Source organism: Panthera tigris, chromosome A2 (assembly GCF_018350195.1).
Source record: "Panthera tigris isolate Pti1 chromosome A2, P.tigris_Pti1_mat1.1, whole genome shotgun sequence".
Classification (NCBI taxonomy): domain Eukaryota; kingdom Metazoa; phylum Chordata; class Mammalia; order Carnivora; family Felidae; genus Panthera; species Panthera tigris.
The window spans coordinates 12,357,847-12,374,470 of record NC_056661.1 but is presented as its reverse complement, the minus strand read 5'-3'; the positions used below and the strand labels follow the sequence as shown (position 1 = coordinate 12,374,470).

The 16,624-nt window shown below is 60.7% G+C and overlaps 1 protein-coding gene across 3 annotated transcripts in view; it reads left to right on the top strand.

Annotated features, from left to right (window-relative positions):
• Window positions 1-27: 27 nt before the first annotated feature.
• The window catches only part of LOC102960554 (calcium homeostasis endoplasmic reticulum protein), an 18,927-nt gene continuing 2,330 nt past the window's right edge, over window positions 28-16,624 (top strand). Inside the window, exons 1-15 of one of the 3 annotated variants that reach the window (XM_042978486.1) lie at window positions 28-157; window positions 467-640; window positions 3,862-4,046; window positions 5,183-5,320; window positions 5,627-5,778; window positions 7,445-7,556; window positions 7,671-7,760; window positions 9,358-9,613; window positions 10,399-10,574; window positions 12,280-12,715; window positions 13,938-14,176; window positions 15,151-15,284; window positions 15,887-15,973; window positions 16,250-16,393; window positions 16,484-16,600. In XM_042978486.1, coding sequence (XP_042834420.1) covers window positions 133-157; window positions 467-640; window positions 3,862-4,046; window positions 5,183-5,320; window positions 5,627-5,778; window positions 7,445-7,556; window positions 7,671-7,760; window positions 9,358-9,613; window positions 10,399-10,574; window positions 12,280-12,715; window positions 13,938-14,176; window positions 15,151-15,284; window positions 15,887-15,973; window positions 16,250-16,393; window positions 16,484-16,600 — 2,465 coding nt within the window. In that variant the 5' untranslated portion in view covers window positions 28-132. Of the gene's footprint in view, window positions 158-466; window positions 641-3,861; window positions 4,047-5,182; window positions 5,321-5,626; window positions 5,779-7,411; window positions 7,557-7,670; window positions 7,761-9,357; window positions 9,614-10,398; window positions 10,575-12,279; window positions 12,716-13,937; window positions 14,177-15,150; window positions 15,285-15,886; window positions 15,974-16,249; window positions 16,394-16,483; window positions 16,601-16,624 lie in introns of all 3 variants that reach the window. The other 2 variants (XM_042978487.1, XM_042978485.1) reach the window with 2 other exon arrangements.

Below are 16,624 nucleotides of genomic sequence, written 5' to 3'. Positions count from 1 at the left end.
GTAAGTGGAGGGCGGAAGCCGCCCGCGAGACCAGCCGTAAACGGCTCCCTCGCGCCACTTCCGGCCGGCTTCCGCAGACGGGGCTGGTGGGCGATCGTGAGGCGCCGGAGGACGTTCCTTGCGGCCGGAGCCATGGAGATGCCCCTGCCGCCCGACGGTGAGGCCCAGCCTCGGCTCGGGGACCGTTTCTCTCTCCCCGGAATCCCTTCTTGGCCCGCCCCGCCTTCCGGGGTTTCCGGGCCTAGGAGGGGGCGGGGCTCGGCCGCCCGGGTTCGCCTGCGGCCTCTCCCGCGGGTCCCCGCATCCCCGGCGCGCGTGTGGCCTCTATCGGGACCCGTACAAGGGCGGCCTCTCCCGGGCCCAGCCCCAGGGACCCCGGCCCGGCGGACGGGGGCTGGGACGCCAGGGCTCCCGGATTTGGGCGGTCCTCCCTGACGCCCCGCGTGGCCTTTTCTCCGTCCTCCAGACCAGGAGCTTCGGAATGTCATCGACAAGCTGGCCCAGTTCGTGGCTCGCAACGGGCCCGAGTTTGAGAAGATGACGATGGAAAAGCAGAAGGACAACCCGAAATTCTCGTTTCTGTTCGGAGGCGAGTTCTACAGTTACTACAAGTGCAAGTTGGCGCTGGAGCAGCAGCAGCGTGAGTTCTCTCCAGCTCTCAGGCCGCCCCTTCCAAGCGATTCCGTTCTCCGACTCCAGTTCGTGCCCCGACACAAACCGCCTTCTTTCGGCCGCATGCTCAGTCTCTGAAAATGGGACAGCTCGGCCTTCACAATCCCAGGGCCCTGCCCCGAGCGGCTGCTGGGTCCGAGTGTAATAGAGAACGAGGTTATTGATCCTCTTCCTGGGCTCCGGATAAAGGATTTCTGTATTGTTTTGCAGATGTGATGACTTCGGTCAGCAGAAGTAGAGTGGCTGCTTCAGTGTTTTCCAGAGCGGAAGTGATAGAGGCTGGACTGGGACCCTAGTGGCAGGTGTCCAGAACCCTTTGCGGGACTCTGGGGTCTAGCAAGATTTTTGTGCATTTCAGGTGTTTGCAGTCCAGATCTAAAAGACTTGTTCTTTGGGTTTTAGTTCTTGGCAGATATTTGCCATTTATTTATGTTCGCTGAGTTGTGTATCAGGCTTCCAGCCCTGCTCTCAAAGAGTTTAAGATGGGTTTAGAATGGCCTTTGAATAATAGTCACCACGTGGTAAGAGCCCACATCTGTCTTGTTTAGTATCACATTTCAAGCTCGTAGATGACATTAAATGAATGAGTAGGGGGTTGCCAAGTGGTAGGCATCGAAAGGTGTATATTTCCTAAGACTATAGGTTTCCTGAAGCCAACCAGACCTTGTTTGGGTCGTTGTGTTATATAATACACGGTAGGTAGTAGGTGTTCAATAAAAAGTTGGTAAGAAACAGCAAATGTGCGTTGGCTTGAATAAACACGGTGTGTTTAGGGAGCCATAAGAGTACTGTGAGAAGCCCACCATGGCTAGAGCCTAGAACGTGTGTAGAGGAGGGAAGGGTTTGAGCTGGAGTGATAAATACCAGGGGAAAGTTTGGATTTTCTCTCTCATTCCAGTAGTTCATTTGGTGCCAGTCAGGAGTTAGGTTTGAGGTGTAGGTGGGGGTTTGCCTGCAATTGTAGGCAAATTGTTGTATGCACTTAAGTGTTTTGGAGCAACCATTCATCAGCCCCAGCACATCACCTTGAAAACAGCTGCTACAGGCAGTGGAAAGCCACGAGAGTGTTTGAAAGAAGGGAGAGGCGGGTCAGGTTTGTGGGGCCAGTGTGGAAGACAGGGTGGAGGGAGCATGAATGGAGGCTGGGACCAGTGAGGTCTGCACGTGACGGAACAGGGCATTTGATGGTAAGGTCTGAATTAGGTCAGCAGGTTGGGTCAGAGGGAGTGGTCATGGGGGCAAGTAGGGTTAAGGGGTAAATCCATGAACTAGGGCCCCAGTTGGATATTTATGAGGGTGTCATAACCAGGCAGAGGAGGACAGTGCTTTGGCCCAAGTGACCATGAGGTGAGGTGCTGTTTTCCCTGCAAGGGAGCCCACTCCCTCCCTGGACTGTCAGAAATTGGGGGCTGCTTGGGACTTGGCATTATAACGGGGTGGGGGGGAAGGATGGGGTGCTTCTAACAGGGGAAGTTGGCTCAGGAAATGCCTTCTGCTGGTAACGACATCTCTGTTGAGATTAAAGAGGATGTCAGAGTTAGTCAGATGGAAACAGAGGAGAGCAGTGTTTAGGCAAAGGAAAGAGCCTTAGGGAGGGTTGGGAGTGGAGGGAGCAACAGCTCAGGGTGGCTAAAGCCCAGAGAAGGAAGGATTGTTGGAGTGGACAGAGGCCAGGGTACAGATGACGGAGGGCTGGCTTGCCAGGGACTTAGGAATTCTGGAAGCTTTTGGAGAGATCTTGGAGGATTTCAGTACTGTGTTCTGGAGCAGGCTTAGCCACTGTGTAGCTGGCCCTTCACCCTGGTAGTTTGAGAAGAGTGAGCCCAAGACTGTTCTAGAATGGCGCTTCACAAACTCTGGTGAAGAATTAGATTTTATTTTTCATTTTTTTAAAACCCGACCTGTTGTGGAAAGTGTACTATTGCAAAATACAATAAAGTGAACTGCGAACCATCAAGCCGCTATGAAGATGCCAGAATGATCGTTGGCCATTTGTATATTCGGTCCGGGTTTTGCCAAGGGCTGACCCTCGGACCACACTTTCACCAGCAGCACTCTGGCTGTGGTATTGCGAAGAGGTGTAGAGGGCAGGACTGGACTCGGGAGACCAGTTCCAAGGGTGATGCAGGTGACAGCAGAGTCACAGCAGTGACGGCAGGGACACAGATCGGAGTGTGATGTAGGAGGTTCTGACTTGACTACCCGGGGTGACCTGTCAGTGTAGGGTGCAAGGGAGTGGGGAGTGCCCAGACCTCCTGGGCTTCGGGCGTGGGCCTAACTGTGCCAGCCACGGAGCCTGGGAAGGGCCCTGGAGAGGTGGAGCACGTGGCGAGAGGACACGTGTGCCTGTTTGAGGTGCCTGTGGAAAGCCCGTGGGCTGTTGGGTCTGTAATCGGATCCACGGTGCAAGGAATACAGGATGGTGACAACAGAGGTAGGAGCCGTGGCTTGCGAACGTAACTGCAGCCTCAAGTTACCATGTCACGCTCCCCTGTGGGCTCGCGCAGAGAAGAGGGTGGAACTAGGCATCCCAGCATCCCAGGCTCGGGCAGGGAAAGATGACGGGACCTGGGGGCAGCCACACAGGCCAAGTGAGACTGGGACCTGAGACCGGGCCGCCGGCCTGAAGAAGGATGTCCACAGGGGTTGGCGGGAGGAGGGAGCAGAGCCAGACCGCCACGGAACGAGATAAACGGGAGGCGCAGAATTAAAGATGAGCCTCAGCTGTAAAGTTGTTGAGAGGAGGCGTGAGACAAAGTTTTTACAGACAGAAACTGCTGAGGAGGCTGGGGAACGAGAGACCCCCTCGGGGTGGGGCTGTTTATGATCTGGGTTCAACTTGGCCTGGGGCCTGGGTGAGGGGTGGAGAGGGTGGGGGGTGATGGGCTCAGTCTCAGCTGGAAGGCCATTGGCAAGGCCAGATGGCAGGCTAGGGAAGGGCAAGGTGACATCACACAGAAGAGGGCCCTTAGGGTCGAGGGCAGGACTAGGGCCCTTCGAGTTGAGGGCAGAGCGGGAGGAGCCGGGCTCAGAGTGAGGGGCTGCCGTGCAGCATGGGGGTCCTCTTGTGGACGGCTCAAATAGGGAGGGGAAGTCTCTGCGCCTTGGAGCTGCCCAACGGGCAGCCAAGGGGACGCTTGGGCCCTGGCCACCTCCTCATGGGGGCCACCTTTCCTCCTCTGTCACCAGTCATCTGCAAGCAGCAGGCCCCAGAGCTGGAGCCGGCCGCGGCCCTGCCGCCCCTGCCGCAGCCCCCGCTGGCCCCGGCTGCGCCCATCCCGCCGGCCCAGGGAGCCCCATCCATGGACGAGCTCATCCAGCAGAGCCAGTGGAACCTGCAGCAGCAGGAGCAGCACCTGTTAGCTCTCAGACAGGTACGGGGCCTGCTCCTCCTCTGCCCTCTCCCTCCCTCCCCTGCTGGCCCTGGGAGGAGGGGGGGTCCCGAGGAGGCCTGGGGCCCTCCCTGCTTCCCCTCTTGGTCCTGAGGCGGGTAGCCGGAGCTCAGCCTGGGCCTCAGCGTTTGCATCTGTGTGTTGGGACTGAGAATGGTTATCAGAAGAATCCGCCACCATGTGCCAGCACTGAAGACAGGGCTGCCACCCCTTGGGATGTGTTTAGCGGGGCCCCTGACGCGGGACACGGTTCTTCGTGAAGTCATTCCACGAGCTCTTTGACGCGCGGACACCCTTCGTGATGGGGTGGACGTCCACAAGTGGGGCCACGTGCTCGAAGGCCGGGTGGCCTCTGGTGCCGTTGGCCCCAGCTCCCGCTAGCTAGGCCACCCCAGGCTGTCACGGGGAAGGACCCTTTGGTCCTGATTTGTCACGGTTTGAGTTTTTGGCAAAGTACAGCAGGACGAGTTGCCAGAAAAACAGGATGAATAAAAAATAAAACACCTGAAACGCCAGCTCCATTTCTATTACTGGGTTCAAGATGTAAAACTACTGTCATTTTGCCGAAAACAAAACCTTCCAGAACGCTCCCCCTCGGTTCCCATGCAGAGCTCGTCCGGGACTGGGTGGCCCGGCTCGGCCAGCCCTGAGCTGACTGCCCAGCCCACAGCAGCAGTGGGCCTCAGCCGCTTCGCGGTCTGCGAATCTAGTGTGCGAGACCCCGCGCCACATTTTAACTCCCGTTTCCCCGACTGCTAGTGTGGTTGCTCTCTTTTCCCTTGACCGGTGACTGTATGTTGTCTTTGGACTGTTTGTCCACACTGGTCGCTCAGTTTTCATTCTGTTTTTGTTGAATTGATTGGCTGCCCCTCTGGGTGTTCGTTTTTCCATCCATCGCCTCGGGGGCAGATACCATCTCTTGCTACGCTTTGTCTTGTTCTATCTTCTCCCTGCCTGCCCTGGTCACGGCTGTGACCATGACTGTCCCCGATGCGTGTCTCGGGCTTCAGGTGTGAGGGACAGGACCTCCTGATGCTGGGGGCGGGGCGTGGATGGGCCCGGCTCAGCCTGGGCTGAGGTCCCTCCTCACTCAGCCTCCCTCCTGCTTGGCCTCCCAGGAGCAGGTGACAGCGGCCGTGGCCCACGCGGTGGAGCAGCAGATGCAGAAGCTCCTGGAGGAGACCCAGCTGGACATGAATGAGTTTGACAACCTGCTTCAACCCATCATCGACACGTGCACCAAAGATGCCATCTCGGTGAGCGCGGGAAGGGGGGTTGGGCGGGCGCTCCCAGAATCTGGCGCTCCCGATGAGATGGGAGCCTCCTGCGGCCTGCGTAGGGTGGCAGTGCTCCGGGGGGATCCCCATCTGCCCCTTGTCTCCGCTCTCGAGCGCTGCGGGCAGGTGTGCTGCTTCCGGGGAGAGGGAGCCAGAAGCCTGGGTGTGCAGCCAAGCGCTTGGACGCCACGCCCTCAGGGCCCGCCCTCGGCCTCCTGGGTGCCTGCCCGCGTGGTGGCCCGGCGGGGAGCTCATCCCTGCTCACCATCGGCCTGGCTGTTGCAGGCCGGGAAGAACTGGATGTTTAGCAACGCCAAGTCCCCTCCTCACTGCGAGCTGATGGCGGGCCACCTCCGGAACCGCATCACAGCCGACGGGGCACACTTCGAGTTGCGGCTGCACCTCATCTACCTGATCAACGACGTGCTGCACCACTGGTGAGGGCCCCGCCAGGCTCCGCCTTGCCTGTCCCCCCTCTTCTGGCCCTCTACTGGGCTGCTGTTCTGCACTCAGTAGCTTGGCCTGGCCCGGGACCGTGGGCGTCGCGTGTCCAAAGACCCCAGAGGAGGATTGGTCTGAGCCATGAGCCCTCCGTCGGGAGGACACCCCATCATCCCCGACATCTTGGCCCCTTCCCTAGACCCTTCATGTCACCCGGGCCACCGTCCCCTGACTCCTTACTTTCCTCGGGCAGCTTTTGGGTGTCTTTAGGCATCTGTGTCAGCTGCCCGCTTCTCTTCGTTGACACACACACACACACACACACACTCGCTCACTCAGTCACCCTGCTGCCCGACTCTGCTTTGCTTCAGGTCCCTCCCATGGGGTCCTCTTTGCTACCCTCTGTCCCACCGCCCTGAAACCCACCCCCACCACACACACAGCCCTCCCGAGGCCAGGCCAGCGTTTAGTTCTGCACAGCCTCTTTGGTACCTTACGACAAAGGTTAACTTAGAAAAAATCAGACACCTGAGCCAAAGCAGTCCTGGAGAGGAAACCGGCAGAAGCACAGATTACTGGTGAGGCTAGCGCTTAGCCGTCAAGACTGGCTGCCAAGTTTGGCTTTGAGCTTGGCCTGGCTGAAGGGGACGGCTCCCGCGAGAGCAGCAGAAGCTGCCCGCCTCCCTCCCGACCCTCACCCCATCTCGTCCCATCTCCTGCCGCGAGTGTGTGGTCTGGGTCCCCGCCCCTCCGCTCCCTGTTTCCTGTGCCAGGCAGATGGCTCTGTTACCACCCGGCCACTCCCTGCTTTGTCCCTCCATTATTTTTCTGCTGTGGGGAAATAGGCAGCCGCTCAGAACCTTCTCTGCTCTCCTGCTTTCACCAGCCACTGTGTTGACCAGGGCAGCTCTGCAGAGACGGCCCTGTTTCTGGTAGCTGTCCAGCCATGCTCCTCCTGAGCTCTGCTCTGTCCAGAAGCCTAGTGCTGCACCCTGTCCTCCTCCTAGGACTGCCCTCCCCTTCTCCCCTCCCCTGTCCCTCTTCCCAGGGCTGCACTCCCTGCTCTCTCGGAGCACTCTCTGGTGAGCTAGGTGCTGGGAGGGCCTTGGGCTGCTCGTCTTCTGCCCTGCATCCTCCTCCAGGAGGCAACGTGTACCACCGGGTTCTGCCACCTAACTGCACAGCCACAGGGGCCTCCACACCCATGTACACAGAGTGCCCCCCAGGAAGTTGTGAGGACGGGCCGGCTGGCATGGCCAGCACGCTCCCTCTGCCTCCTGAGATGCGGAGCTCGAGCCAAGGTCTCCTTGTGCATAGGGGGGGACAGGGCTGAGTGAGGCCACACGGACAGCTGGGGTTCCTACAGGCCTTGTGTCCATCACCGGGGGGAAAGGGTTGTCTTACTGATCAGGAGACCAGGGTGACAGGCCTCGCCCTGAAGGTCCCCAGGCTGTTCTTTCCCTCCTCCCATTGCTGTCCGTCTGTCACTTGGGCCCAGATGCCAGCATAGGTCTTGTGGGGAGCCCAGCCCTTGTCCCGGCCGGGTTGGGGGCCCGTGTCCCGAGAAGGCAGAGGGTGCTGTGGCTGGAGCCGCAATGGTAACGGGCGCGTGGCCGGGTCCCGCCCCAGGGCCCTGACGCGCGGAAGGTCTCTCCCTCACAGCCAGCGCAAGCAGGCCAGGGAGCTGCTGGCCGCCCTGCAGAAAGTCGTGGTGCCCATCTACTGCACCAGCTTCTTGGCCGTGGAGGAGGACAAGCAGCAGAAGATCGCCCGGGTACGTGGGGCAGCCGGGAGAGGCAGGGGGAGAGGGCCGGGGGGTGGGGGGAGAGGGGGTGGTGGTGCTGAATTTTCTTCTGACGCGGCCTCTCCCTCCTCCCCCCACGTCCAGCTCCTGCAGCTCTGGGAGAAGAACGGCTACTTTGACGACTCCATCATCCAGCAGCTACAGAGCCCAGCCCTGGGGCTCGGCCAGTACCAGGTGGGCGCCACCTCCACCCGCGCCGCTCCCTGGGACCGGTGCGGATCCCCCCCAGGGCCCGGAGGGTGGGGCGTCTGCGACCCCAGCACGTTGCCACAAGTCGAGGGGACCGCAGCCCCCGCCTGGGCCAGGAACGGCTGGTGGGGTGGGGTGGGGATTTCAGAGGCTGGGTGGCGTCTTCCAAACTGGGCTCCTGCACGTGTCTCCGGGGCGGTGGTGAGCAGTGGGAGGCCGGGCTCTGAACAGCAGCCTGTGGGGGCTCCCGCCCTGTCCACAGTAGCCAGGGAGCCCCTGCCCGCTGAGCCCGCCTGCCTTTTCCCTGGTGCTCTGGCGACCGGGCTGCCCCGTTCAGGCCCTGCTGTTGGCAGTCTCTGGCCTGTTGGCGCCGGTCCTCCGGGCTGGCTTCCGCACAACGGAAGCGTCAAAAAGCCTCAAGGCAGTCTTAGCCGTCGTGGTCGTGCCCTGTACGTGCATGTCTGCCTCCTCTCTGAGGACAGGGGTGCGGGGCCGGGAGGGGAGGACCAGCCGGGTGTCCTTGGTCACCTCTACTGTGGCACCGGCATCGCTGCCCCATCCACAGCTGCTAGAAGAAAAAGCAGAGCTCCTACCCCTTTCCTCGGGCCGAAAGGTAGCGTTTTTCTGCGGAGATCTGGTGGGAGTGTCAGAAGCTGTGTTGGCTGTGTCCTCTTGATGGTCTTGAATGCCACCTCCCCGCAGGGGAGAAGCTTTCATGCTCAGAGAGGCAAGAGGAGCAAGTGCGTGGTGTACTTTTAAAAACACTTTCCCGTTTTTTGTTGTCGTGAAATAAAACACCCGGTCGGTGACGTTAACTGCTTTTTTTCTGCTGAGTTGGTGACAACAGCTCATGTTCATGGTGCTGCCCTAGTCTCTTTGCGTATGTTATTTCACTGAGTTCTCCCTCAAATCCTTGGAGGTAGGTCCCATTACCGTTACATTTTACAGATGAGGAAATTGAGGTTCAGGGAGGTTGTGACTTGCTCAGAGCTGTGTAGCGAGTGAGGACCGTAACCTAGAATTTTGTCAGTGTTTGTGGGTTTTTTGTTGTTGTTTGTTTGTTTTTTGGTTTTTTGTTTTGTTTTGAGTTTATTTTGAGAGAGACAGAGTGCCGAGCTGGAGAGGGGCAGAGAGAGGGAGAGCAAGAGTCACAGGCTCATAGTGCAGAGCCCGACACAGGGCCCAAACCCACAGAACTGGAAGACCATGACCTAAGCTGAAATTAAGAGTTGGCTCCTTAACTGGCTGAGCCACCCAGGGGCCCCTCAGCGTTGAGTTTTTAACAGTCGTGTGACAGTCAAGGACATGGCTGTCGAGGCTTGTTCCCTTTACCAGGGATTTACTTAACTGCAACGAACATTCTTGTCACCGGTTTTTGGCTAGATTCGAAGGCTCTGTGCTTGTCGAGACTATTACGTGACAGTCACCTGCCTGCCTGCTCCGGGCTCCTGGGCCTCACTGCCCAAGGCACTGTCCCAGATTCCAGGGGCTTTCCGGGGTTTGCTCCAGAAGGTCTGGGCCGAGGCAGCGAGCCCTGAGGCTGCCATCCTGAGCACCGGCTGCTCTCCTCTCTCTCTGCCAGGCGACACTCATCAACGAGTACTCCTCGGTGGTCCAGCCGGTGCAGCTAGCTTTCCAGCAGCAGATCCAGACCCTCAAGACGCAGCACGAGGAGTTTGTCAACAGCCTGGCCCAGCAGCAGCAACAGCAGCAGCAGCAGCAGCAGCAGCAGATCCAAATGCCACAGATGGAAGCTGAAGTCAAGGCCACCCCGCCGCCGCCTGCCCCGCCTCCGGCCCCCACACCCACCCCTGCCATCCCGCCAACCACCCAGCCTGGTACGGGGCTCCCTCAGCACCCACCCTGGGAGGCAGCTTCAGGAAGGCAGCCTTCTCCCGCAGAGAAGGACTCCGGTTCCGTGGGCCCCAAACCGGGCCCAGTCCCAGGGCCAGATTCTAACCTGTTTCCAAACACTAGGCCCGGAGATTTCACAGGTGAATATGACCAAACCCTTACAAGTCAGAGGATTCCTTTCCTGTACGAACTACCCCAGAGAATGCAGAGAGAGGAAAGCTGCCCAGATCATTTTTTGAGACCAGAATAACTTTTACGTCAGATGGACAAAGAAAAAGCGATAAAGGTCCTGCAACGTCACTTCTGAATACAAATGCAGAACTACTTACCACCTGAAATCCAGCAAAGTATTTAAAGGCACATCACGGTCAAATAGGGTTTGCCCCAGGAATGCGGAAGGATGGTTCGACATGTAAAAAGTCTCATGAGATAACAGATGAGCTGGGGAAGAACGATCTTTCAACAAGATGTAGAAAGGGCATTTAATAAAAATCAGTAGTGGGAATTTTTGAGCAAACGAGAGATGGGGCAGAAGTTAAGGTGTTGGGAGGCTTTCAGAGGAGGGGGTATGTCGTGTGTGAGGTCAGTCCCCCCCGCTTCTCACTGCCGTCCTGTAGGTGATCCCTTTCCAGTGGGGTCACACAGTAGGGGTTTACTGAGAGATAAAGGCCCCGCCTGGGTTGGTCCCGCAGTGGTCGCTGAACATCTTTTCGGGCGGCGCCTCCTGCTGACTGTTGTCCTTGCTAACCACCTTCCTGCCTGGCTCTAGATGACAGCAAGCCTCCCATCCAGATGCCTGGCTCCTCTGAGTACGACGCCTCCGGGGGAGTCCAGGATCCTGCCGCTGCCGGCCCCCGGGGCCCAGGACCCCACGATCAGATCCCACCTAACAAGCCCCCGTGGTTTGACCAGCCTCATCCTGTGGCTCCTTGGGGCCAGCAGCAGGTATTTTCCCAAACTTGTGGGGGGGGGTGGGGGGTGGGCGCTGTCCTGTGTGGGTCGATGGGCTTTTCCTGGCTTGCTGGGGAAACCTGAGATTCTGCAGCACGGCCCTGGGGCTGAGCGGGTAGGGGAGAGAGACCAGCCCCACGTTCCTGAGGGGCAGGGGCAGAACAAGGCAAGTCAGCTTTTCACACCCATCCCTGCTACTACCTTCCGGCCTTAGGAGCACAGGACCCCGTGTTCTGTGAGGGCTGGGAAGCTTCATAGGGTTTGAGTACAGCCAGGTGAACGGTTTCTGCCCCTTTAACTGGTTCAGCTAGCACAGTGCCAACATTTTGTCACCCTGCAAAGAACATGGTGCTTGCATAGAAAAGGAAGGTCAGAAACGGAAGGCTGGCAGTGCTTTCTGGGGCAGAGATGCTGCCCATTGCCTCTGGTTCCTTGGGGTCAGAATTCCTAGGCTGGGGTCATCTCATCCAGCTTCGCATGACTGGGAAATACTGGAAAGATCCGCCTGCTCTCTGGTCACTGGATCTGATTAGACAGAGCTTCTGGCACGTCCCGCGGCCCCCGATGGATGCAGCCCTGCCAGGGGACTCTGTGGAGGGGGTGGGAGGGAGTCAGCTTGGGACTGACGGGCGGGGTCTGTGGCTTTGCGTCCCCATTCCCCACCCCAGCTTTAGGACAAGAGATTTAATTTCACCAAAGATCGGGCATCTCCGTAAAGACGGCTCGCGCCTCTGGGTGCCAGCTGTGAGCCGTGTGCCATTGGGCGTTTTGTGGGTGCCCTCTACTGAGGGAACAGTTCTCGTCCCCATTCTGTAGGTGTGGAAAACAGAAGCCCTCAGTGTCTCCAGGCTCCACCTTCTCTCTGGGGACTGGAGGATGGGCTCCTGACGAGGGCCACCTCCCTGAGGGTCTGCCCAGAGGCAGAGGCACGCTTGGCCTGGCCTGCCCACGTGGTATCTTACACATTTTGAAATAACTCCCACGTTTAAAGTCTGGCTTTCTGACTTCTTGAAAGACCTGAGCGTGTGGTGCAGCCTCGGCCCGCTCTGTGCTGGCGGTCAGCGGAGCTTCCCAGCTGTGACCCTAGAGATGGGCCCTCTGGTCGTCCTCCCGGGCACATCCCCCCCCCCCCCCCCCGGCCCTGTTTGGGGTCAGAATCCCCGTTTTCAGCCTCACAGCAGCAGTTGGGTGAGATCCAGAGCTCATGTTCTCTTCCCCCTGCAGGAAGACACTTCCTGGAACGGGCCCTCGGGAGCAGACCCTGAGACAGGATTTGAGTTCGTACGGGAGGGGGCCCAGAGGACCGTGCAGGGCAGAGGGGAAGTGACAGGGAAGGGAGTGTCGTCAGAGCAGCATCCGCCGCCACGCGTCCCCGGGCCCAGCTGCTCTGCAAGCACCCAGGGGCGGGGGAACAAGAGGGCATCCGCCAGCTTCTGTGTCTGGTGGTCGTGCGGCCCCGGGGCCTGCCTGGCCCGGACGCGGGCACAGGGAGCCCCCTCTGCTGAGACGTGGGGGCAGCATTGGGAGTGTGAGCCCGGGGTGCGCCCAGGCGGCACGGCGTCCGCCACGCGGCAGAGGGAAGGAGGTGGCACCAGGTCGGGGCCGGGCCGCCTCCACGGGCGGAGGCCAGTGCCGCAGAGCGGTTGGCCGGTGCCGGCCCGGCCTCGTGGGGGGCTCACGTCCGCCCTTTGCCTTGCAGCCTCCCGAGCAGCCCCCCTACCCGCACCACCAGGGCGGGCCGCCCCACTGCCCACCCTGGAACAACAGCCATGAGGGCATGTGGGGCGAGCAGCGTGGGGACCCCGGCTGGAACGGCCAGCGGGACGCGCCCTGGAACAGCCAGCCCGACCCCAACTGGAACAGCCAGTTCGAGGGCCCCTGGAACAGCCAGCACGAGCAGCCTCCATGGGGCGGAGGCCAGCGCGAGCCGCCCTTCCGCATGCAGCGGCCGCCCCACTTCCGGGGACCCTTCCCGCCCCACCAGCAGCACCCACAGTTCAACCAGCCGCCGCACCCCCACAACTTCAACCGCTTCCCACCTCGCTTCATGCAGGACGACTTTCCCCCGCGGCACCCCTTCGAGCGGCCGCCCTACCCCCACCGCTTCGACTACCCCCAGGGGGACTTCCCCGCCGGTGAGTGCGAAGGCGCCCTCCGTGGGGACTGTCCTCGGCCCCGTACACGCCCTCCCTCTCCTGCCCCTCGTTCCCGTCCCCTGCTCAGAGGAGGCGCCTCACGGATCGCCCTCCTGAGCGGGCTCATGGCGCAGCTCGGGGTCGTTGCTGCGGGACCTGGCACGTCCCCTGAGTCAAGGTGACAAGCAGAGGGTCACGGGATGTTGTGGAAGCCCAGGCCGGGCCCTTGGGAAGGCGGGGAGACGCAGAGGCTGGCGGCCCTGGTGGAGGCATGTGGCACACAGCCGGCTGGCTGGCAGGGTAGGAAGTCCTGCTCCCGTTTCCCACAGAGCCTGGGAAGAGGGCGCTGCGTCTGTCTGTCCTGCACATGAGGAAGGATGTGGGGGTTTGTGGAAGGAAAGTAGCTCCCAAGCCCCACAGTGGGCACGTGGTGCCCCTTCCCGGTTCCTTGTCTGGCTGTTTTCACCATCTTTTCTAGTTCGTTGCCAATTTTTTTTTTTTTTTTTGGAAAGAATGTCCAATTTAGTTCAATTTCTCTTTTTAAAAAATGATTTCTACTCTGTCACTGCTTCTATGTTTGTTTTAAAATTCATTCTTGACCCTAAACTCAGTTGGGACCACTGAGCACATTGATGGCCAGTACAGGTTTCCCCAGGGCTGTACCAAAGCACAGGGCATCTTGCCCCCCCCCGCCCCCCCACCCCCGCTCTGGGGGCTGTGAGAGTAGGGGGTCTTCTCCCCGTCTTCACATCGGCCTCCCTCTGTGTGTACCTGTGTCCCACTCGCCTCATCAGGACGGTCGTGTTGGCCTGCCTGTGGGACCTCACTGAAAGTTACCTTTTTAAATACCCTGTCTCCAAATAACAGTCATATCCTGGGGTACTGGGGTGGGGAGGCACAGTTCAGCCCATAATGTTGCTACAATGTTGTGATTTCCCTTATGGTTCCCTGTTTTTGCCTTGAGCCCACGGGTGTTGGTGTGGGTGCAGGACTGGTCCCCCCCGAACCCAGATCCTCCCCACCTGGCTGCAACACCCCAGATAGCGAGAAGCAGCTGGAGAGAAGGTGCCGGGCAGGGCTGCCCACGAGCAGGTGTTGGCATCTTTGCCCCTCACTGGACCCCCTTCCGCGGGCGCTTGTCACCTTGTGGATCTCAGTTGTGCTGTCAGCGCCACCCAGATCACGACCCCCAGCGGGCCTGAGAGGAGTTTCTGTTTTGCAGAGATGGGACCCCCTCACCACCACCCTGGCCACCGCATGCCTCATCCTGGGATCAACGAGCACCCACCCTGGGGTGGGCCCCAGCACCCCGACTTCGGCCCTCCTCCCCACGGCTTCAATGGGCAGCCCCCCCACATGCGGCGACAGGGCCCTCCCCACATCAACCATGATGACCCTAGCCTGGTCCCCAACGTGCCCTACTTCGATCTGCCTGCCGGGCTGATGGCGCCCCTCGTGAAGGTAAGGTCACCATGGCAAGCACCCGCTCGCGCATGGGAGGAGTAGTGGGAGCCGCTTCCCCACAGGCTACAAATGCTGCCGCCCGGGGCCCCTTCCCTCTGGTTCCCTACGCCCGGCCAGCCTGAGCGGTCAGTGGGAATGCGTCCAAGCCAACGCCTCTACCTGGACTTGAATCCCTGGGGCAAGAGTGAGCAAGGCCCGTGTCTCCTCTGCCCCCTCCACATTTCCCTCCCGGTGCCCCAAGTTCTGTGGCCATGAGCAGCGGGCCAGGCTGGGTGTGAGGTGCAGCCCTCTTGACCCTGGCCCTGGGAAGCCACTTTGTCCAGTGGCTGACGGCAGAGGGATTTCTCAGAGAAGGTGTGGCCTCTGAACTGGGCCTGCAGGAAATCCAGGGAGGGGCGGCGCTGGGGGTGGGGGGCAAGGGGACCAAGGTCGGGCTGCAAACCGCTCAAGAGATGCGCTGCTCTGAGGCCCCGTCAGACTGGCAGTCGAGAAGGGCTGCGCCGGGGCGGCAAGGGGGCGGCAAACTGACCTGGTTTCTGGCGAGGGGGTTCCCTGGCTCGGGCTGATGCTGCTCTGACCCGGGAGGGGGCCCTGGGGTAGGAGCTGGGGGCACAGGGCAGAAGTCTGGCCGTATCTGCGATCTGCATCGTGTCTGTGAGTGAACCGAGGGGCCTTTCCATCATCTCACCTTGGAGATTGTGTCTCACGTGTTTTCTGGAGGGAGAACTCTGGCTTTTATTGGTCTCCAAAAAGTCCTCAACCGCCTCATTAAGGGATCAGATGACTGGTGTGGCCGCAGCCCTAGTGGGATTTCTCAAGGAGGACAGGATGAGGAACACTCGTGCCTGGGGTAACCCTCATCAGACCAGGCCCTTGTGTCCCCCACCCCACTCCCCGGTGCCCACAGCACCCTGGGTGGGCCTGATGGGGATTCCGGCTGGCGTGCGTGACACCTGTGTTCTTCACTGCAGCTGGAAGACCATGAGTACAAGCCTTTGGACCCAAAAGACATCCGCCTCCCACCCCCCATGCCGCCCAGCGAGAGGCTGTTGGCAGCTGTGGAGGCCTTTTACAGCCCTCCGTCCCACGACAGGCCCAGGAACAGGTACGGGGCTCAGGGAGACTGGGGATGCAGCTGGTGATGGGAGGGTGGCCCCTGTCCCCTCTCCTGGCCTGACTCTCCCGAGTTTAGTTTATGGGAAAGACTCCACGCCTTCTGCCCAGGGTAGTGTGAGGTCCAGGTGAGGAAAGTGGTGGCCTATACAACGCTAGGCGTAGGGGCGCCTGGGTGGCTCGGTCGTTCGGGTGTCCGACTCTTGATTTCGGGTCAGTTCATGATCTCACAGTTCATGGCCTGCCCTTTGCAGGGCCACGGGCCTGTCGTCTGGGAGTCAGAGCTCCAGGTTCCCTGTTAGGAACATCGTAGGCCCTAACAGCCGTTTGAGCTGTTTGGGGAAACGCTGATGTGGAAAAGGCATGGGAGCCGGGCGTGCAGCCCAGCCTGACTGCTTCCCAGTGGGAGGCCCGGCCTCTCGGCCCGCTTCCCCCGTGCGAAGAAGGGCGGCCTCTGCTCACCCGGGTGAGGGACCCTGCTCCGTGTCCGAATGAACGAGGGGAGGGAGGGCCACACACCCGGACGTGAACTTTCCCCAGTTGGGTGCGGGAGGGAGGCGCACGGAGTCCCACGGGAAGGCCTGTGTCTTACAGCGAAGGCTGGGAGCAGAACGGCCTCTATGAGTTCTTTCGAGCAAAGATGCGGGCGCGGCGGAGGAAGGGCCAGGAAAAGCGGAACAGGTGAGCGCACGGGGGTCCGCTCACGGTCCGCCCGCCTCCCCAAACTACAGCGGGGCCCTGCCTGTGCCGGGCAGACGCGCTGTCACGTCCTGCCCCAGGCTGGCCCGTCTCCCCCTGGCAGGGGGCAGGGGGCAGAGGGAGGTCAGTCCGGCCCCTGCCCGGGCCTGGGGGTTTTTTCACGCGAGGCCCAAGTTAAACCCGAGACGCCAGCACCAGAGGTTGGCCCGGGGTCTTCCCGAAAGCCGGGGGCGCCGCTCACCAGCTCTCTCCCTGCAGTGGACCCTCACGGTCTCGGAGCAGATCCAAGAGCCGAGGGCGCTCTTCCTCCCGCTCCAACTCAAGGTCGTCCAAGTCCTCGGGCTCGTACTCCAGGTCCAGATCTCGCTCCTGCTCCCGCTCCTATTCCCGCTCCCGCTCCAGGTAGGCAGGGTGCCGCCCGCGGACCGAGGCCCCTCCGTGGCGCCCGTGGCCCGTGGCCGCCGCCGACCGCCCGCCCTGTCCTCCCTGCAGGAGCCGCAGCCGGTCTCGCTCCTCCCGGAGCCGCTCCCGCTCACGGTCCCGCTCCCGCTCCAAGTCCTACTCCCCGGGACGGAGACGCCGGTCGCGGTCCAGGAGCCCCACCCCGCCGTAAGATTTCTGTCTTAACTGTCC